Below are 22,744 nucleotides of genomic sequence, written 5' to 3' on the forward strand. Positions count from 1 at the left end.
ATCGGGAGATATGGATAATCTGCTTAAAACATGGGATCAGGATCTGGGACTAGAAATCTCCACAGAAACGTGGAATGATATCTGGGAAAATGCTAGAAGAATTACTATTTGTAACAGAACCCAGGCTATCCAGCTGAAGATACTTCATAGGGCCCATATAGCACCGGTTCGATTGGCAAAATTTAAGGCAGGAGCATCTCCAATGTGTCCTAAATGCAAAATAGAGGTGGGCACTCTTGTACATTGCTTATGGACCTGTCATAAGATCCGTAGATATTGGACTAAAGTAGCAAGTACCCTGACAGAAATTTTAGGAACGGAAATAAAAGTGGACCCCGTATCTCTCCTCTTGGGCTTTTCGAACTTTCCCTCCCTGGACACGTACGGGAAGAGACTATTTTCTATTCTTTCTTTCTGTGCAAGGAAAAATATTTTGATGAACTGGGTGGCGGAGGGCCCCCCTGGACTTTCAAATTGGCACAGACTAATTATGGAATGTATTCCCCTTGACTTCCTTACAAATATGGTGCACCGAAAGACCGAATTATTTTATAAAATATGGCAGCCCTTTTTGAATTACATAAATACAGATATTTCGGCTATCCTAACAAGGGCTTTTATTTAATTTAATTGAGATTACAAACCTGGCTGGTCTGTGGCCCCTCGGGGGAGGAATCCCGCACGAATACGGGTTTTATTATATCTGATGCTAACACATCCCGAGCATGTAAGAGACTTAAATATACATCCTGGTTAGTTGTAGGTTAGATTAGTAGATAGTTGAGGTTTGTTTGTTTGTTTTTTTTTCTTTTCGGTTTTTTTTTTGTTGTTTTTGTTTTTTTTTGTCAAATTTTGGCTATTGTATATTTGAGCTAATTGTATATCAATGTTTATATCTGAGAGTTTTGTTTATTTTTGTAAACTTGTAAAAATGTCAAATTTCTAATAAAAATATCTATAAAAAAAAGAAGATAGACTAAGGGGAATGCAAAACTGAGCACCAGTGATAGGAAAAATAATGGAATATTTTTAGTAAAATAGCTTCCGCAAACGTACTGGATTTGAAGGCAAACTAGAGAAGATTCAGTTGATCAATTCCTGTTATGGAGGGAATTTCTAATGAGGTCAGGATGAGTCTTGGGCTTATACCAAATGGCATTTAGAAGAAGAAATGGAGACCTATTGAAACATATAATATTCTTAGGGGGCTTGACAAAGTGCATCTGGAAAAATTGCTTCCCCTTGTGCAAAGCATCTAGGACCAGTGGTCATAATTTGATTAAGGGATCTTTCATTTAAGACATCTGAAAAATGATTTTATCAGAGGCTAGCGAATCTGTGAAATTCTTCACTGCAGCGAGCTGTCTGAACTGAGTCACTAAAATCTATCTCAGCCTTGTATGTTCTTAGTAAGGGAATTAAAGTTATGGGGAAAAGGCTGGAAAATGGAGCTGAGGATTTTCAGATCAGCCAAGATCTCATTGATTGGTGGAGCAGACATGATGGGCTGGATCATCTATTTCAGGTCCTATGTCTTATGGTCTTTTAGAGAGCATTGAATGTCATCAATAGTTAACATGGATTTCAAAATGGCCATCTTATTTGACCAACTTGAGTTTTTTGAAGACATAACAGAGAGTACACAGTGGTAATAGTAGATGTAATAATATGAATTTTCAAAAGGCTTGCCAATGAGGTGTCCCATAATAAATTAACAAATAAGATTGAAAGATTGAGACAAATAGTGCAATAGATTGCTTGCTAGCTAGATTCAAGACAAAAACAGAGTGGGAATGAAGGATAGTTATTCAACAGTGGCAGAAGATGGGCAATAATGTTCAACAAAGCTTGGGACTATTACTATTCACAATTTAGTTGAGTGATTTGGAATTAAAAATACATTGGCAGGATCTTTCTAGCAGCAGTATTGAGGGTGAGATTGCTGCTGCCATTGGAAAATTCTCCCTACTCAACACTACTGCACATTTCTTCCACTATCTTTCAGCCCAACTTTCATGGAAGTGTGCAGTGTTGGAGGAGTCTTATGAAATTTGCATTTGCTCCCTTCCTACAACACTAACTGATGAACTGTTTTAAAGTCCGGTCTTAATATTAGTGAGGGAGTGAATCGATAGGTTGGTGAGGCAAATAAGTGGGTTGGAGAGTGAGCAGGTTGGTTAATGGTTGGTTGTGTTCAGTTAAGGAGAGTGGCCTGGTGGTTCGTGGATATCAAGACAAGGCAGTTGAGTTGGGGTATAATCGAGTCTGGTCAGAAATTGGTTGGATGGTCAGTGGAAGGGCGTTATGTAGTTAGCCAGATATTGAAATAGGATATAATTTATTTTGGGTAAGTACCCAAGTGAGTACAAGGAACTGTCCAAAGCCAGTCTGTCCTTAGATTTTGTGCAGTTCCCACTTAAGTGCTCATGTTATGAGTTCTGTAGGGTCCTTGTGTGAATCTCTAGTGTTGTATCTTCTGATTTAAGCTTATTGTCACACAGAATAAATTATAACTTTGCAAGTCACTACTTATGGCACCATTCTTGGGTACCAAGGTACAGAATCTTGGGACACAGCAGGAAAATGAAGAAACTTAAGTTTAAAAAGTTGAACATGACAGTCCTTTTTTCTAAAAAGTAGTAACAGAGTTAACAGTTCAACACCACAGTCCATAAGGGCCTGGCCATTGGGGCTCACACTCCTTACATGGGCTGAACCTCACTCCTGCCCTGGGCTGTCTGCTCTTGTCACCTTGCAGACTGTTCCTGCTCCTGTTGTTGCCTCAGGCTGCCTGCTGTCATTCTCACTGGCTGCCTTAGTCTGCTTACTCCTGGTCTTGCCACCAGCCTCCTTGGGCTCCTTGTAGAGATCAAGGCCGGCTGTCTAATTTATGGGTGATATCAAACTGGGTGGGAGTTGCACAATCCTGAGGAGGACTCCAGTTGGTTAAGGAAGACATGAGTAAATTCCAGAGTGGGTATATAATTGGCAAATTATTAGTAGTGAAATGTAATGATGCACGTTTTGGGTGGGCAATACAAGGTGCCACTATTGGTTCAAGTCTAGGTGGAGGTTCTTGAGGTACAAATATATCAATTACAAAAAAATTGCATCGTGTTAGCAATGTTATAAACAAAAGCAAACAAAGAGCTAGATTTTATTTCTACACAGGCAGAATTAAAAAGTAGGAAAGATAAATCTGTGTCACATCTTGTTGAGATGACAGTTGGAGAACTGTATGCAGTTCTACTTGCCTTAAAACAAAGGATATAGAGGTAGGGGAGAGAGTGTGAAGAACATTTGAGGATGATACCAGAAATGCCTGAGTATAAACAGGATGGTTTTCTTCTCTCTTGGAAAAAGAAGGCTGAGAGATCACTTCAGAGACGTCTTTACATTGTGAAAACCATGGTCTCCTTGGTGCAAGAGGCTCAAGTGGCTGAATGGTCTACTGTACTTGTGTTTTAGTAGAGTAAACACATGTTGAAACAGACTTAGAGGATGCACTTAAGGGAAATTAGGCAAGTATATGAAGGCGAACTGAAAAGATGGCTGTGCTGATAGATTTATGAGATGATGAGAGGAGCTTGTGGCACACCAGACTAGTTGTGCCGAGTGGCTGGTTACTATGCCATATATCCTATGTAATTCTATGCAAGGCAGCTGCAGAGAAATAAACATCGATTAAATGAGACAAGGCAGACGCTATTTAGTAGAGGGAATTGTGAAGGTATCAGCCTTTGGGGGAGAAAAAAGAAAAATGGTAATATTTAAATAATAAATAAAGTATTCAGAGCAATGGGGTTTTCCTTGTATGAATTATCAATGTGCAGTCAATGTACAGATTGGAAAGCATGTGATATGTTTGACTTTAAAATAAAAGATTTTGATATAAAGGAAAGGCCTTACTTGAGTTATCTAGGATCTTCATAAAATCACACATGGAGCATTTTGTACAGTTTAGGTCTCCTTTTAATAGCAAAAGGGTCAACTACATTTACAAGTCAGCATAATTACTGAGACCCTCAGGAGCTGAACAGAATATATTTGCTCCCTATCAAGGCCAGTGTGGAATTCCTTTGGATGCCGAAATTTTTCCCAAAATAATCTGTAACATCATCGTATTGTAAGTAACTGGAACTGTATCAGAGCCATTTGCTTATACAATACTTTACAAGGTAAATATAAGCAAAGTTTACCCTGTTTAGACTGTGAGGAGTACAGATCGCGATCTCAGAATAAAGGGTCATCTGTTAGAAACTGAGGCAGATTGCAAATTTTTAAAATTCTCTCACCCAGAAAGTTGTCGATGCATAGTTGTTGAGATTTTTCAAGACAGTGATAGATTTTTGGTTGCTAAGAGAATAAAGGGATCATGTGGGAAAATGGAGTTGAGGTACATCAGCTATGATCTCCCTGAATGGTGGCACAGATGAGACTGATCACAGGGCATTCATGTTTCTATTCCTTAAATTACCCCACACTTTCCTTCCACTCTCCATTGCCTGCTCCCTATACCTAATCTTCCCTTTCCTCTGATACCTTGCACTAACTCTCTCCCAGTTTCCCACTAGTGCTTCCTCCACAATATTCCCCTGACGAGGAGCAGTCTGAGATTCGGAACTCTCCAATTCCAAGTAACGATCATTACTTACTGAAATTGTTTACAAAAATTCAAGATTAAGCTTAGGAAAATCTAAATACATCTGTAATAATTGTGTGGCATAAGTTTCCAGGAAAGGCAACAAAATCAAGTATAGATGGGTATGTGTTGGTCCAAAAAAACCAATCCAGTTCATTTGCAAAAAGATGAGGAATTGTCAGTTTTTCTTTCAGTGCTAACCTCTCTTGCTAACAGGTCATGTCTTCAGTTCTTAAGCACAGTTATAGTCTAACAAAATATAGAAAATTTTCCAAAATCTGTAGTTTAATATATGTTAACAGTGGTTGACATGGATATTGGTTATTGGATGTTTGTGTACATCTTAGAAGATTTTTTTTCAAGTTGATTTATTTATTGCAGGTGACACGATGGGTCCCTGACCATATGGCATCGCACTGTTTTAACTGTGACTCAGAATTCTGGTTAGCCAAAAGGAGACACCATTGCAGGTAAGATACAAAGATTTGGCGTCCATACTAAGAAATGTTTGGAAAAGCCTGAAAGTGATTTGGCTTGGTACTTACATTCACTATATCACCTTCTGCGTGCTGGAGGTTAGCGATTTGGGGTTTATTGTCAGAGTAGGTTTGACTAGTTGCTGTAGTTTAGCTTGTACATAATGCACAGTGTTGTTGTGGGGGGAGTGAAAGCTTAAGTGAGAATTATTCTTCATTGTTTATTTTTGTATTTTCATTATTGGGATCTGGATGATGTTGGCAAGGCCAGCATTTATGCCCACCCATCTGAGTTACTTGTGAGGTTATTTCATAAGGATGTTAAGAGTCAGCCACATTGCTGTGGATCTGGAGCCTCATGTAGGCCAGACCAGGTAAGGGCAACCAATTTCTTTTCCTAAAGGACATTAGTGAACCAGGTGGATATTTATGACAATTAATAAGGGTTAATTCCAGATTCTTATTGAATTCAGATTTCATCGTCTGCCATCATGAACTTCGGTCTTGTGTCCCCAGAGCACTGGTCTGGGTCTTTGGCTTACTAGTCCAGTTGCATCACCATTACAACATTGCCTCCTTGTACAATAGGGTACTGATTAAGCAGGCTGCCTTGTTCTGGATTTTGTTAGGCTTCTAAAGTGCCATTAGAGTCATACGTTTTTAGGCAAGTACAGTGTTCAGTCACACTTCTGCTCGTGCACTGTATTTATTTAATGGACAAGCTCTGGGGAGTTAGCAGGTGAGTTACTCACTGCAGAATGCCAGGCTGCTCTTGTAAGCACAGTATTATATGCCCATACTAGATATGTTGAAGTCTGGGAGCGATGAACTTGAAGTGATGAAAATTAGTCAACAGCGGAGGAGTGGCTGTGATTTGAGAATTTACATTGAGGAAACGGTTAAGGGCTTTCAGGAGATCAATGAAACTAAAGGGGAAATGGAATAGCCTGGAGATTTAATTTACTGAGGATTGAGTCACTCATTGTAGAGACCGAAAGTGGAAAGCAATTAAGCTGCCTTAGTGAGAAATTTGAAGTAAGTTTGGGCCTGTAGATTGTGGGGATTTTAAATTAAGGCAATGAGGTTAAAAGAATACAAAATGTTCAAAGGGCCAGAGGATGATCTGGTAAAGTGGTTGACCTTACATCACCAGTTTGGTTAGGGCAGGTAAGTATAGCCAGGCTTTTTTAATGGGCAAGGTATCACGACCAGTCTAGTCATCCATAAGAAGGTAAACTTTGTATTCATGATAAAGGTATTCAGTAAATGGAATGGAACAAACTCAGTAAGATACATCTCCAACAACAACTGATACTTGCCCTAGTGTCTGTAATCTAATAAATATACCATGTGGCTTCTCAGAAGTATTAAGAAGCAAAATTGAACTCCAAGCCATACAAGGTAGGATTAGGCAAATGGCCAAATGCTAGTTCAAGTAGACAGGCTTTAAAGGATATCTGAAAGGAGAGAAACTCAGAAATAATACCAAATCTTCAGGCTGAGGCAACTGAAGGCACAATGGTGGAGAAACTAAAACCAGTGTTTTGAAGAGGTCAGAATTACATGAATGCTGGTATTTAAGAGATTACTGGGCTGGAGGAGATTAGAGATCTGGACAGGTAAAGTCATAGAAGAACAAGAAAGCAAGGATGCAAGTTTAACATTGATTATTTGCTTAACTGCGATCAGTGTAGGTCTGAAAGTAATTGGGTGCTGAGTGAGCAAGACTTGGCACAAGCAAGGATATAGTCTGTAGAGTTTTGAGCGGTAGAATGTAGAAGGCTAGCTGCAACAGTCAAGTCAAGGTAAAACAGCTTAAGTAAGGGTTTTATCAGGAGAAGCAGCAGTTGAGTGATCCACCAGTGCTGATGGTCCCTTCAGTATTGTCTCAACACTAGCCCTCTCTACAATTTCCACTACTCAGTCCCAAAAAATTGATGACACAATATATAATTCAACACTCAACTAACAGTCACTAAATGTCACTACATTAAATTAATTTAAAAATGGGGTCTGCCATCCAGCTGAAATAGCATTGCTGCTTTTATTGTTCTACTGGAGAAAAGCTTTGTGTCTGTTTTGAGGGATATGAATCTAACATTGTATTTTGTTGGTTTACACTCTGGGATTTTTCTTTGCCTGATTCTGGTATTAGTTTTGTGTAAAGCTAATAGATTTGGTTTGGGAAGGAAAAATAAACTGGCTTCTTTCTACTGACTATTACTAGCCAGGGATGAAAAGTACATGTGTATTGGGCAAAACTAATATTATGCTCAGTCGCTGCTAAAAAATGTCATATTGTCATTTTTAAAGAATACAGAATATTAATAGGCCTTTCGTCTCCCTGTAGGTATCTTCAAGAGATGGCAGAAAATAGGATTTAAGTGTGAAATGCAATTCTAACAGTCCCATTTCCCTCAGTGATTTTCTTAATGTATTATGTTTATTTCTAGGAACTGTGGGAATGTGTTTTGTGCCAACTGCTGCCACCTGAAACTACCCATTCCAGATCAACAGTTATATGATCCTGTCTTGGTTTGTATTTCCTGCTATGATCAGATTCAAGCGTGCCGCACCCGGGAGATAATGAATCAGCAACTGAAGAAACCCATTGCTACCGCATCCAGTTAAAGTGGCACTCTGCCTTCCCCAACTTGTGCCGTGAAGCTTCTGTTATCCTGGAAACTTGACACTTGAAGGTTAGCTGGGTTCCACAAAAAAAAGCAAATCCCAGCCGGAGAGGTGTTTGAAAGATTTTAAAGTACTGATACGAAAATGCTGCTACAACGAGCTTTTTGACCTGTGCACTATGAACTTTGGGGTGGGAGGGGAAGGGTAGGAGGGGAGAGAGTAGGAAAATAACCAAAATGTTAATAGAAAAGAAACAAATTCATCTCTAACTGATGAGCTACTTAGATTTGAAAAGAAATTCTATTCCTGTGTAAAGAGCTTCTGAGATATAAAATGGAGACTATGTGGTGACCTGTCTCTCAATTGCTTGACCAGCCATTACAAGAATGAGCAGTTTCTGTGCCTCAGTAAAGAATGTGATAGCAGTAGAATTGTGTAAAATCTATTTGTACAATGCAAGCTATAGGGCCTCTTAATTCTAACTACTTTGCAACCTACATTAGTGGTTGTAAAGAGAATGTTTGAGGAACTGTAGGAATTGCTTGTTTAATTCACGCAGGCAACTTAAATTTTATTTCTTGAATTCTCCTGAGATACGTATGATGTTGATTCTGAAATATGCTTCTGAAAAACAATTCTCTAATTTGTTTTCACCTAATCTTTTTAAACTTTTGATGGAAAATGGGAATGTATGTGTGTAATCTGTATGATGTCAGGGAGGGGCAGGTTTGTTAGTGGGAGGATTCCACAGTATTATCACTCTCGTTAGCCAAGATGTCCTCCTTCAGTTTAAATCTTGCAATTTTCTTTCTCTCTTTCTCCCCTTTTCCTTACCAAAAATAATTACGAACAGGAAAAAGCCATTAGACCTTAAAAGCTTGTCCCTTTCTATTTCACAGACCAGCTATACTATCTATTGTGTTTTCATCATACCTCTGTCTCTCCAAGCCTTCATATAATTGTTTTCTGTCCACTTATGCTGTCTATTTCAATGCCTTTACCTGGTATTAATTACGGTTGATGACTGTCTGGATGAAAATATTTAGCCCAGCATTTTCATGAATGACTCTTCTATAATATGTAAATTCTACATGGACAGATCCAACTATACATCTCAAGTAAGTTAAAATATGCGATTATAGGAGTTTGACTGAAGAAGATGATGAGTCTGTTTTCTTATCCTATCTATCACTTCTCCGAGCTTTCCTTTAATGGGCCTCAGTTCTCGTTTTTCTTTCCTTCCTTGTGATGCATTTGCAGGGTCCAGGATAGAGAAGCTTTTCTGTCACACTGAAGTGTGTAACTTTTGGCTATGGCCTGAAGTGGCATGAGGACAACCTTATGCTGGAGATGAATGTTGTGGTGGTCTGCACATGGTTCACCATGGACTATCGCAACAGGATGACTTCATGTAAGGAACTTTGCAAGCCTGGTAATCTGCAGATCTACAAAATTGTTTACTTCCACATTCTCAGAAATTGATAGGCATAACAATGATTTTAAAAGCACATTTTTGAAACACTACTCATTGTTTGAGGATTTATGATTGACACCTTTGTTAGCCCACATTGAAATGGAAGTATTTTGGGAGTCTTCATCGGACTGACGAGAGTCCTTGAACAATTTATTTTACTTTCTTTTCCAGACCTTAAATGGTAATCCTTGCTAATTGTTTAACAGACTGCATTTATTTCTTTCCATTTCCCAAATTTGATGAATTTCACAGGCTCGGATTAAACTGGCTAGGAAGGAATCTTGCTGCTGATAATAAATGTCTGTGGCAGATTGAATTCTCTCATTTTCTGTTCATTGATGAGGCATTGAGAGTTGACTCAATGCAGTTGGAGGTGTCATAAAACTTGTAATGGGCGGCCTTTGTGGTGCAGAGGTGGTGTACCTACCTCTGAGCCAGGAATCCCAGGTTCAAGTCCCACCTGCTTCAGAGTTGTGTAATAACAAGTTGATTTGAAGAATATAAAGTTTGTAATAAAACTAAAACAAAACTGACAAAGCACGTCTTGTGTTTTGTCACCGTAAACATATATTTGTTATTGAGCGTGCACTGAAGAGATCAGACTTTTTCAACCTGGAGGTAGGGCGTAGTTTTAGTTAACACTTGGACACACTGGAAATTCATGGAGGGAGTTGTCCTTTGCCCGCATAGTTGACTTTCTAAGAACAAGCCATGACCAATGGGCTGGAAAAATTGAAAAAATGCCGTTGGTCTGATTTTCCAACATGCTACTGCTTCCTTTATTCTTTCCAGGAACTGTTAGGGAGTGAAATTGGAAACCTGTGTAACAGAAATTTGTTAAATGGGCAGTTGAATGATTTTGGTGAATAGCTTCCCTTTCCCAACTGGATCAGTCTATCCTTACAACTCCAAATAGCAAGTTGGAGAAGATGAGAGTACAGTAGAAGGGACTTCCTCCAGTGTATCTAACAGGTTGTAAGGGTTAATTGTTTGTACTCAACAGTTGTAGGTAAAGTCATACACATGTACCGCACAGAAACCGACTTTTCGGTCCAACTCGTCCATGCCGACCAGATATCCTAAATTAATCCAGGCCTGTTTGCTGACGTTTGATCCTTTAAACCCTTCCTATTGATATACCCATCCAGATGCCTCTTAAATGTAATTGTAGCACTCTCCACTACTTCCTCTGGCAGCTCATTCCATACATGCACTGCCCTCTGCATCAAAAAGTTGTCCCTTAGATCCCTTTTAAATCTTTTCCCCCCTCATCCTAAACCTATGCCCTCTAATTCTGGACCCACGCAGCCTCGGGAAAGGATCTTGTCTATTATCCTTATCTATGCCCCTCATGATTTTATAAACCACTATAAGGTCACCCCTCACCCTCCGACACTCCAGGGAAGACAGCCTCAGCCTCTCCCTATGGCTCAAACCCTCCAATACTGGCAACTTCCTTATAAATATTTTAAGAACCCTTTCAAGTTTCACAACATCCTTCCATTAGGAGGGAGACCAGAATTGCACACAGGATTCCAAAAGTGGCCTAACCAATGTCCTGTACAACTGCAACATGACCTCCCAACTCCTATACTCAGTGCTCTCACCAATAGAAGAAACCATACCAAACACCTTCACTAACCTATCTACCTGCGACTCCACTTTCAAGGATCTATGAAACTGCACTCCAAGGTCTCTTTTTTTTTTCAGCAACACTCCCTAGGACCTTACCATTAAGTGTATAAGTCCTGCCCTGATTTGCCTTTCCAAAATGCAGCACCTCACATGTATCTAAATTAAACACCATCTGCCACTCCTTGGCCCATCTGATCAAGATCTCATTGTAATCTGAGGTAACCTTCTTTGCTGTCCACTGCACCTCCAATTTTGGTATCATCTGTAAATTTACTAACTATACCTCCTATATCCAAATCATTTATATACAACGAAAGCAGTGGACCCAGCACCGATCCTCGTGGCACACCACTGGTCACAGGTTTCCAGTCTGAAAAGCAACCTTCCATTATCACCCTCTGTCTTCTGCCTTTGAGCCAGTTTTGTATCCAAATGGCTAGTTCTCCCTTTATTCTGTGATCTAACCTGTTAACCAGTATACCATTAGGAACCCTGTCAAATGCCTTACTGAAGTCCATGTAGATCACATCCACAACTCTGCCTTCATCAATCTTCGTTACTTCAAAAAAAGTCAAGTTAGTGAGACATGATTTCCCATCCACAAAGCCATGTTGACTACCCCAATCAGTCCTGTCCTTTCCTTTCCAAATACATGCAAATACTGTCCCTAAGGATTCTCTCCAATAACTTGCCCATCACCGATGTCAGGCTCACTGGTCTATAGTTCCCTGGCTTTTCCTTATAACCTATCTTAAATAGTGGCACCACGTTAGCCAACCTCCAGTCTTCCGGCACCTCACCTGTGACTATCAATGATACAAATATCTCAGAAGGGGCTCAGCAATCACTTCCCTAGCTTTCCACAGAGTTCTAGGGTACACCTAATAAGGTCCTGGGGACCTATCCACCCTTATGTTTCAAGACATCTAGCACCAACCGCCTCCTCTATAATATGGGCATTTTCAAGATGTCACCATCTATTTCCCCACATTCTATTAGTTGTGGCCAGTCTCAGAGGCAGTAGTGTAAAACACTGTTAAAGAATGCTAATACTACATATGTGGAGATTGCCATTTCTCGGGAGGAATTTTACAAACTTTCCACCAAGCTTCAGCTGCACTATGCTGAAAACCTTCATAACAGCACAAAAGCAGCCTTTGCAGCCTCCACTGTCCACCTTTTCCACTGCAGCTACATTACTCAGTTGCAGCATCAACAGAAGCACCATCTACCTGCCTTCTCAACTGCATTTAACTCTACAGGGAATAGAGAATAGCAAGATGCAGCTGGGAGTAGTCAAGACCACAACAGAATGTCTTCAGGCAGAAGCTCATCTACTATTCCAGATGTGCCACCTCCTCAGGCTTTCATTATGGATGGGAGCTGCATCCTCAAGACAGTAGGTCGATTTACCAGTGAATCTACAGGCAGCTGTCACCTGTGCTGAAAAAGTGCATGTACTGGAAACCAACTTTCTAAAATATCTTCCAACCAACCATTAAACTCTGCCTTTCACTAATTTAAGTGCTATCTTGATATGAGGAAATAAGAGTCTGAGGTGAGTGATGTAATGGAAGGGGTCAGGTGATGGGATAAGGGAAAATTTTGAATGAATGGCATTGGACTGGTACTTCAACATGCTCCTGTTCTTTCTGTCTTTCTCAAGGTGAGTTTGTGGAGAGCAACCATTTGTGAGGAGCAGTTGAGGAATGTTTGAGAGGAGGCAGTAAAATATAAATATGTATGAAGTACCTAAAGAGTGAAATTACTCAGATTTGTTGATCTGGGGCATGTCGAGCAGGTCAGATTTATCCTTCATAACATTTGGAGAGCCCACCTCACTGCCGGCCCTCACCTCCCTCATCTGGAATTGCAGATCGGAGTACGACTGTTAAGGACCAGCTTTCCCTAATTTCCTTTTTGTTATAACTGCGGGTGGAAGTGTGCACTGTCACTCTAATCTGACTATTGCATATGGTCACAATATTAAAGATACTTTTTTTTCAGTTGCAGATTAATCAACTAGGATTCTTAATAAACAAAATTATTGGTTTAGGCACAATTTGTGTGTTTCTATGTTTTATGAGGAGTCGGTCATTCAGTCCTTGGCAGAGCAGACATTCAGTGAATGGCGGAGCAGACATCATGATCTTGATGGATCATTTGTCTCAATGCCATATTCCCACTTTCTCCCCATACCTCCTTATGCCGTCAAAATCTGAAAACATATGAATATCCTTTTTGAATATATTCTGTGACTTGGCCTCCACAGCCTTCTAAAGTAGAGAATTCCAGAGGTTCACTACCCTTTGAATGAAGAAATGTTTCCTCAGGTACAAGTGACAATTAATTTAGATTAATCTGAATCAAAATACCCTGAGAATGTGACCCCTGGTTCTCGGCTGGGAAAGTATCATATAATCAAAGTAAAACTTAGTCAACTGAGGTGCAATAAATCCTAACATACACGGTCAGTAATTTAAAAATATAAATGCTTATCCCTTCAAATATCCCTAAAACACAAATGTGCCTCTTCTGGAAAAGAAAACCTATTTCTTTGCAGAGATTGGCAAAAACAAAATATTCTCAGGCAAAAGGATAAAAGTGTAGGATGTACCATAGCCTGATGCTTTGATGTTCAGACAAGTGTAGTCAAGTCACTCGTCATGCACAGTTGTATCTGAAGTCTCACAGACACTGCTCAGGTAATATATCATGGTGTTCTTGCAATCTTTCTTTTGAAAGAACAAATAGGGTTCATTCTGAACTCAACAAGAGTGTTTACTTCTTGAAAATGCGAGATATTATATTGACAGATGGTTCTTGGTAAACTTAGTCCCAGATCAGCTTTTCTTTAGCAAACGTTCCTCAAACTTAACAGGCTTTCCTCCAACTTTGTTTGTCCTTAGGCTTCTCTCGAACTTAGCTTGTTTTTAGCAGGCTCTCTTATTGAATCATATAAATAAGAACCTCTTAAAACCTGTCACTATTCAAAAACAGTCCCAGTAGGGATGTGCAGAAAAACAAGCACTTACCAAACTCATGTGATTTACAGGGAATTTTTTTAAAATAAAAATCTAAGTCCGCAGTGAGCTTCCAATTTAAAAAAAAATAACTGCTCCAAATATTTTCACAAAACTTGAAATAAATCAATTTTCCATTGTCTTTCAAAACTTAAGTTCTCCAAGAAATACTGTATACAATGTGTGGAAATTGTAGCATTAGGAAAATAGATCAACAAGCTTCTTAAAAATGTGTTCTCCTTGAGCAGAAAGTACTCCTGATGAAATGTTTGCGTCATCGCTTTCACTCTTTCTACTTTGTAAGGATGATCGGAAGTGGAACTTTGTTTGTCATAGGTAAGGAAAACCAAAAACCACCTTTTCATTTAGATTTCTGACTCAAGATCATCTTACTGCTCCAGCCAAAGGCAATATGATTCTGCTCCCAATGTTTCAGTGACACTTAGCCATCAAGACAAGGAATGCCAATGTAATTGCAGTTAAATCTCAACAGAGTGGACATAAACAAACTTTTTTCTCCAATTTGGAATCTAGTACAAGTGTGTGAAGTCTTAAAATCAGAACTCATCTATCTTGGAGTGAAATCAAAAGAAATCAGTGAAATGAGTACAACACAAATTATGTCCCCTGCACACTGATCCTCCAGCCATTTATCATCATTTGTTTTCCCTGTTCAATCTATTTATTGAACACACAGGAGAGAACCGCCATGTGATCGGACTTCAGCATTATCTCCAATCAATTTCAGGAGAAAGCCATTCTCTGACCAGTTCCAATGTGTTTAGCTTTTGTCCAGGCAATTTGAAGTCATTTGAGTGCAGATTTGATGACTGCCCCTGTATATTTTGAGTACTGTCACTTACAGGTATCAACTCACTCTTTAAACCGAGTTTGCAGCATCCAAAGTCCAGCCCATTGTTTTCGGTGAGGATAAAAACAGCCTTGCCATCAAAGTTCATCAAGTCATAAGGCTAATTACAAGAAAATAGGAAAATGAGTGATTTGTCCTCTTGTTACGTCATGGAGTAAGCTCTTCTGCTTAATTTAAAACCAGCAACGCAGAAAAGATTTATCCCATGCAGTAATCTGTAAAAATCCAAGTGGCCAAGAACTATTTAAAGTAAAATTTCACAACTTTATTTCTTAAAGTATAACAGAGAATAATTAACTAACCACTATGTGCAAGTCCTTACCCTAACCTACCTTTTATCTTCCCTTCTATAATACTAGTCCGATAAAACTTCCAATTAAGATTTACAAAACAACACCTCTTATCTCAAAACCAGGCACTTTTGGTTCTTCTATTTGGATCTTCCTGTTTCGTCGTTTTTTCTCAGGAATTCTGCTTCACAGGTTACTGATCGAAAAAGGTACTTTTAAGAGAGCTATTTTTCAGGCAGTCTTTCACATGCTGCGGCTTGGCAGTTCTCCTCCCAACTGTTCAATTTTTTCCCCAGTCTTATACCCCAGAGCATCGGATTATGTCGTTGACTTTTAAGATTGTCAATATACTCAATTCAAACTTGATTGCAAATTGGTATTTTTCAGGGAATAATTTAAACTGGCCTAATTTGAATCTGTTTTTGTCATTTCCAGGTAACCAGCTACCCCAGTAGCTGGAGCACATGTTACATTGTGTCTTATTGAGAACACTTGGTGCTGTCACAGCTAGCTTTTAATTCTCTTAAAAGGTATAGTTCACCCTCTTCTTCATAAACACTCTTTAAGAAAGAAACCTTTTAACACCCCACCCCCACTAAGACTTGGCATCCTTCTTGGAGTGATCTGTATGCACATGGTGCTTGTAGTATTTCAATAAAGAGGACTCGAGTCTAGACCCATTTGTTCCAACAAAGATGCTTCTCTTTTCTAATTGGGTTATAGTGTATAAACAACATTTAGCCAGATTAATCTGACAATTGGAGTCAAAATTTCTAATCTATTTTTCTGCCAAAGCTCTGTTAAAGGAACTTAATAATGCTCATAATCTTAAACTGAAATTGACTCTCATAAATAAAACATGCACTCAATCCCCATTCACCTAAAGTGTTAATCATGTAGCAATCTCTTTTACATCAGAAGGTTGTGAGTTTGTATTCCACTTCAGGAGTTGAGGACAAAGATGAAGAGAGTATACTGCACTGTTTGTTAGGTTAAGACATTAAACAGAGGGCCCATTTGTAATTTCAGTTGAATGAAGAAGAATTTATGATGCTGTTTCAAAGAGAAGCTCTGGCCAATTGACATTCCCTCAGTTGACATCACAAAAGCAGGTGTTGTAGTTCTTGTGGTATTACTGTTTATGGAAGCTTGCTGTACAAAAATTAGTTGGTGCACTTCAAAAGCACTTGATTGGCTGCAAAATATTTTGAAATATGTTGTGAAATACTATGCATAAATGCAAAACTTTTTTTTTTACCTTTTAACTGACATCTATTTGACCAAAGATACATGATGCAATATTTAACATAGAGTAAAATGATCTTGGTCATGTGGTCATCTTTTGTGTTCCTAAAGTCGCACTAAAATCTCAGCAGTAGAGCCTCATGCTGCTGTAAAATCTGCTCAATCATGGAATGTGCCAGAAGAGTTCTTCAATAAACATAATGTATTGTGGGTTAGTGATTAAATTAGTTGTTTAGTTTATTCAATATACCACAATTTCAGGCTGCATTTAGAGTACGTACTTTGTGTTTGTTTGTAAAACATTAAATCTGCCAGATTAGGGATGCAAGAAGCTGGTTTGAAAGTGATATGTATTACTGTTTGGTTGTTGTGAGATTTCTTTAGCAGTGCAAGGGTTTAAGTTCTTGTGACCTCAGAAATAGTCACTCCTTAATTGCCTAAATTTCCAAGGAATAATGGTTTTCCATTGTGCAACAGAGTTGGAGTTCTCCTGGTTAATTTCCTATAGATTCTTCCATTTCAACATAGGTGTGAGTGTGTAAAGTTTGCATCTGGCCTAAAGTTAATTAAGACTTCAAAGGCTCGCTATCCGTTTGCAAGTCAAACATCTCTCTCATTTATCACTTGCCACTCTCACTTCAGTCCACTCTGGAGAATTCATTGTTTTTTTTCTGACATAAAAAGATTTCTTTACCCAAACAACTCTGAAGTGGGAGTTTAATGCTGAGGAAAATGGAATTATCAGATCATTCAGAGAAGGCATTGTTCAATTCAAAATGTATATTCGAGTAATATATCAGTGGAAGTCTTAATATTACGAGAGCAGTGTTGACCAGTCGAACATCCTGAACTATTCCCTACTTTTTAAAATCCCTGTATTAGTTCTGTATTTGTGATATTCTGACCTAGTTTATTTTAAGTGCTCACAACTGAATTTTTGTTTGGGACTTGTTTCCTGATGGCTATCTAGTTTCCTCGACCTTTGCAATTTGTATTCCATATTCTGTCTCACTATCGCTTTTCCCTGAGATGCATTCTTTTGCCCTGTTCTCTTATTTATGATTATTCTTACTCATCTTATCTACATTATTCAAGTTCACCACTTAGAATCTGCCATTATCAGCTATGTCTTCAAAATTAAATCACTTTGGCCTTGCAAACTGTCATCTTATCTTCAGCCACCCTTTCCTTCCGAAAGTTCATGTGTATATTATCTTTCTTTCCCAGAACTCCATGTTTCAATCTTTCCAATCTGGTTTCCTCATTGCCATTGTACTGAAGAGACATTTATAAATGAATTTCCCTCCTGATTCCTGTTATTTTCAGTTTTGCTAGGACTTCTTGGTGCAATGGTCATTCCAGTTCTGCCTTTTGATGTCAAGAGCAATCACTCACCTCATCTTTATAATTCTGCTCTTCTCTCCATGTTTGTGCAAGGCTTTGGTGTGGTCTGGGGTGGAGCAGCTCCGGCAGAACTCAGCTGAATTGATGAGAAGGGTGTTGCTGAATAAGTGCTGCTTGATATCAATGTTAGCAACACCTTCTATCACTCTGTTCATGATTGGGAGTAGACTCCTGAGGCAGTAGCTAGCTGGATTGGTTGTATCCTTTTTCTGAGCAGTACATACACTAATCATAAATGGCATCTTCCATGACTGTGACCATTGCCGTCCTCATGACCCCTGACTTATGGTTTTATGAAATGTGTATTGAAGCATAGTCAGTGTTGTTAACTGGCAAACAACAAGTACAGCAAGCTTCCACAGCCCGCAGTGTGATAATGGCAAGCAGTTTTTATGATTAAAGGATAAGTACTGGTCAGGACACTGGAGATAAGTCCCCGCTGCTCTACAGAGTAAAGCCAGGGAATCTTTTAAATCCACCTAACAGCCAGGAGAAGGTGGTACCTTGGCTTAATATCTCGTCAGAAAACCTGCTCCTTCAGTATGCACAGCATTCTGTTTTTGTTGCACTGGAGTGTTAGCCTTGATGTTGTGTTCAAAAGCTGGAATAGGGTTTCAATATTGCAACTCGAGAATGTGCTGCCAATTTAGCCAGAGCTGACATTTGTTATAGTCTGGTTCAAGCTACTCAAGTGTTGTTGGAGCATTACTCATCTAGGTGGTTTTAGAATTTAGGTATTGACCATTGCACATTCATCAGTGATCATTCCTATTCTGAAATAATGTAAGGAAGGCCAGTGCTGCAGCAACAAAAGATGAAAGATAGTTAGAGCATTACCCTGAGGACCTTCTGGAGTGAAGTCCTGGTGTTGAGGTAATAGACCATCCTCAGCCTCAACCACAGTCATTTTCTTTTGTGCACAATATGGTTCCAATCAATGGAGTGAAGAATTTCCCTCCTGATTCCCACAGGTTTCAGTTTTGCTATGACTTGGTGCCGTGTTCATTCCAGTGCTGCCTTGATGTCAAGAGCAATCACTCACCTTTGTAATTCTATTCTTCTCTCCATGTTTGTCCAAGACTTTTGTGTGTTCTGGGGTGGAGCAGCTTTGGCAGAATCCAGCTGTGCTGGTGAGCAGGGTGTTATACTGCATAAGTTCTGCTTTATATCACTGTCAATAACACCTTCTATCACTCTGTTCATGATTGAGAGTAGACAACTGAAGGAGTAATTAGCTGGATTAGATATTTTCTGACCAGTCCATATCTGAGCAATATTTCACATTGTCTGGTAAATGCCAGTTTTAAAGCTGTACTGGAATGTTTAAATATGGATGAAACCACCTTTGGCGGGGGGGGTGGGGAGAGGGTAGAGAGAAAATCTCTTCACCACTGCAGCTAAGACATTGTGAGGACCCATAGCATTTGCTGTGCCTCGTGTCTTCCATAATATCCTGATTCATAAGCATTCATGACTTACTACGGTGCCAATTCCATATTGTTTTTGTTGTTGCAGCTACAAAATCCGAAATCAAAAATGCTGAAAATAAGAGGAGCAGCTGAACATAAAAATGTAAGAACAATTCAGTTTGGTTTCTCATGGTCATGGACATCATTTTTAAAACCTTAATTCAAGACTGAATTGTAAACTCTGAAGTTATGCAGGAAGGGTAATGTAGAAGTGGGAAAACACGCATCCATGCTACAGGGTCGCATTTCTGGGGAACTGTTGTATGTTATGCCCAACCTTGCCAACGATGGGACAGAGCATGAACAGACAATGACTCCAACCCACACCATAACGAACCTTTTTTCACTCTATGCTGATGTCACTTGACAAAATTTGAAATATTCATTCTTTTAAAAAGAAAAGGACCATTGGTTTAAAAGTTCAAGGATAGAATAAAAGTATCAGAAGGCATCAGAAACATTGCTCAGGGCAGTGCAGACCTCTCAATGCAGACCTCTGATGTGTTATGTTAACTTGTTTTTAAACAGTCGTGCACTTCATTGCTTGGTTGATTAAAGTGAAACTACAAAGCTGAGAAAGAATTATTCCTATTGAGAGCTTACATACCACATTCAACAACCCTCTTCACATTTTCACAACTATGGTAAACTTCAATGTGGCAATTGAGACTGTATTCCACTGTGTTCTAAATCAGCAACTTACCTTGACTCCGTTCTTTCCCCTTTGGTCCAGGAACTCCCCACCTACATTTGAGTCACAACCCATGTCCTCCACCTCTTCCAAGACTTTCACTTCCCGGTCCCCAGCACCTCATCTTCACCATGAACGTACAGACCCTTTACATCTGCATCCCCCACACGGAGGACCTAAAAGCCCTCCACTTCTTCTCTTGTAGGCCCAACCGATCCCCCTCCACTGACCTACTCATTCGCTTGGCAGAACTGGTCCTCACCCTCAACAATTTTTCCTTTGATCCCCCCCATTTCCAACAAACCAAGGGGGTAGCCATGGGCACTCGCATGGGCCCAAGCTATGTCTGCCTTTACGTAGAATTTGTGGAACAGACCCTCTTCCACAACTGCACTGGCACAGTCCCTCACTACTTCCTCCGCGATATCAGTGTCTGCATCGGTGCTGCCTCTTGCTCCTGTGAGGAGCTTGAGCAGTTCATCAACTTTGCCAACACCTTCCACCCTGTCCTCAAATTCACCTGAACCATTTGTGACGCCTCCTTCTGCTTCCATCTCTGGAAACCAACTCACCACTGATATCCATTTCAAACCCTCTAACTCTCACAATTACCTCAACTACAGCCCCTCTCATCTACCCTCCTGCAAAAATGCTATCCCATGTTCCCAATTCCTCTACCTCTGCCACATCTGCTCCTAGGATGAGACATTCCACTCCAGGGCATCCAAGATATCCTCCTCCTTTAGTTTCCCCATCTCAGTAATTAAGGATGTCCTCAAACACCTTTCTATTTTCTGCACTTCTGTCCTCAAAGCCCTCACCCTAACAACAATAAAGATAGAGTCCCCTTAGCCCTCACCACCCTACCAAGCTTCAAATACAATGGGTTATCCTCCGACATTTTTGCCACCTGCATTCAGGCCCCACCACCAAAAATGATATTTCCTTCCCCCATCCCTGTCTGCTTTCCACAGGGAATGTTCAGTCCATGATTCCCTAGTCAACTCTAAACTCTCCACTACACCTGCAACTGCAAGAGGTGCAACACCTGCCCCAAACACCTCCCCTATCGCCTCCAGATCGGACAGAGATTCACCTGCACTTCATCCAACCTTATCCATTGCTCCCAATGTGATCTACTTATACTGGGGAGACTTGGAATGATTCTGGCTGGGTTAGCATTTATTGTGCAGCCTTAATTGGCTCTGAGAAGGTGATATTCTGCCTTGTTGAATACCTGCAATCAGTGCAGTATAGGGATTACCACAATGCCATTAGGGAGGGAGTTTAAGGATTTTGACCCAGCAACATCGAAGGAATGGTGATATTTCCAAGACAGGATGGTAAGTGGCTTGGAGAGGAAGTTGCAGCTCTTGTCCTTCTAAATGGTAGTGCTTGTGGATTTGGAAGATGTCAAACGAGCCTTGCAGTTTTGTTTGTAGATAATGTCAGCCATGTGCACCAACTGCCACCTCAAGTTAATTTCAAACTTATTACGACTTTGATGGGAGAAATACCTAACTATGCCATCAGTTTCCCCCGGAGTATAAACATGTTGATTCAGTTACCAAACGTTCAACTACTTCTCTTTTGTACTGCTACCCAGACTAAAAGAAACCACCTTCAGATTTTTTTAAATTAACTGAAAATAATCTGTTCGTGAAAGCACTAAGCATTTTAAAACAAATGGTAAATACTGGATAACGTCTAAGATGTAATCTGGAATTAAAGCAACATCGATTCATAGAGATATACAGCATGGAAACAGACACATTAGTCCAGCTCATCCATGCCAACCAAATAGCCTAAATTAATCTAGTCCCCTTTGCCAGCACTTGGCCCATATCTCTCCAAACCCTTCCTATTCATGTACCCATCCAGATGCCTTTTAAACATTGCAATTGTGCCAGCCTCCACCACTTCTGGCAGCTCATTCCATACATGCACCACCCTTTGGTCCCTTTTAAATCTTTCCCTACTCACCCTAAACCGTGGGTGGCACGGTGGCACAGTGGTTAGCACTGCTGCCTCACAGCGCCAGATACCCGGGTTCAATTCCCGCCTCAGGCGACTGACTGTCTGGAGTTTGCACGTTCTCCCCGTGTCTGCGTGGGTTTCCTCCGGGTGCTCCGGTTTCCTCCCACAGTCCAAAAAAGTGCAGGTCAGGTGAATTGGCCATGCTAAATTGCCCGTAGTGTTAGGTAAGGGGTAAATGTAGGGGAATGGGTCTGGGTGGGTTGCGCTTCAGCGGGTCGGTGTGGACTTGTTGGGCCGAAGGGCCTGTTTCCACACTGTAAAGTAATCTAATCTAATCTATGCCCCATCCCAGGGAAAATACTTTGTCTATTTTTCGAAAACATGCCCCTCATGATTTTATAAACCTGTATAAGATTAGCCCTCAGCCTCTGACACTCCAGGGAAAACAGTCCAACCTATTCAGCCTCACTCTGTAGCTCAAATCCTCCAATCCTGGCAAAGTCCTTGTAAATCTTTTCTGAACCTTTCAAGTTTCATAACAGCATCATCTTAATCCTAAACACTGATGCTCACATGATACAAAAAGACAACAGTCTCTGCAGTGGTGACATTCAAATAAAAAGCAAAGGGGGCGAAAAAATATTCCCTTGTGGACCAAGGCTGTGAAAGCAAAGAGTAAAGTATGAAGACTTCTCTTAAACCACAGAGATTCCGGTCATTGGCAATGAATTACTGACAGCCACAGACTAATGGGAAATGTTGAATTCACCCTGACTCAATGTTTTAAGATTTTATGAAGGTAGTCAACAATATTGATAAAGTTAAAAATCACACAACACCAGGTTATCATCCAACAGGTTTAATTAGAAGCACACTAGCTTTCGGAGCGTCGCTCCTTTATCAGGTGATAGTGGAG

The 22,744-nt window shown here is 40.0% G+C and overlaps 1 protein-coding gene across 8 annotated transcripts in view; it reads left to right on the forward strand.

Moving 5' to 3' along the window:
* LOC148141886 (phosphatidylinositol-3,5-bisphosphate 3-phosphatase MTMR4-like) overlaps positions 1 to 22,744 on the forward strand; it is a 186,230-nt gene that overhangs the window by 128,830 nt on the left and 34,656 nt on the right. For 4 of the 8 annotated variants that reach the window (XM_087977444.1, XM_087977443.1, XM_087977442.1 and 1 more), the window contains 2 exons: positions 5,024 to 5,112; positions 7,572 to 9,760. In XM_087977444.1, coding sequence (XP_087833570.1) covers positions 5,024 to 5,112; positions 7,572 to 7,749 — 267 coding nt within the window. In that variant the 3' untranslated portion in view covers positions 7,750 to 9,760. Of the gene's footprint in view, positions 1 to 5,023; positions 5,113 to 7,571; positions 9,761 to 15,477; positions 15,573 to 19,206; positions 19,264 to 22,744 lie in introns of those variants that run through there. The other 4 variants (XR_015752365.1, XR_015752367.1, XR_015752366.1 and 1 more) reach the window with 2 other exon arrangements.

The sequence above is a fragment of the Chiloscyllium plagiosum genome, unplaced genomic scaffold, assembly GCF_037043375.1.
Source record: "Chiloscyllium plagiosum isolate Xiang-an unplaced genomic scaffold, Cpla_swu_hap1 HiC_scaffold_31, whole genome shotgun sequence".
Taxonomy (NCBI): Eukaryota; Metazoa; Chordata; class Chondrichthyes; order Orectolobiformes; family Hemiscylliidae; genus Chiloscyllium; species Chiloscyllium plagiosum.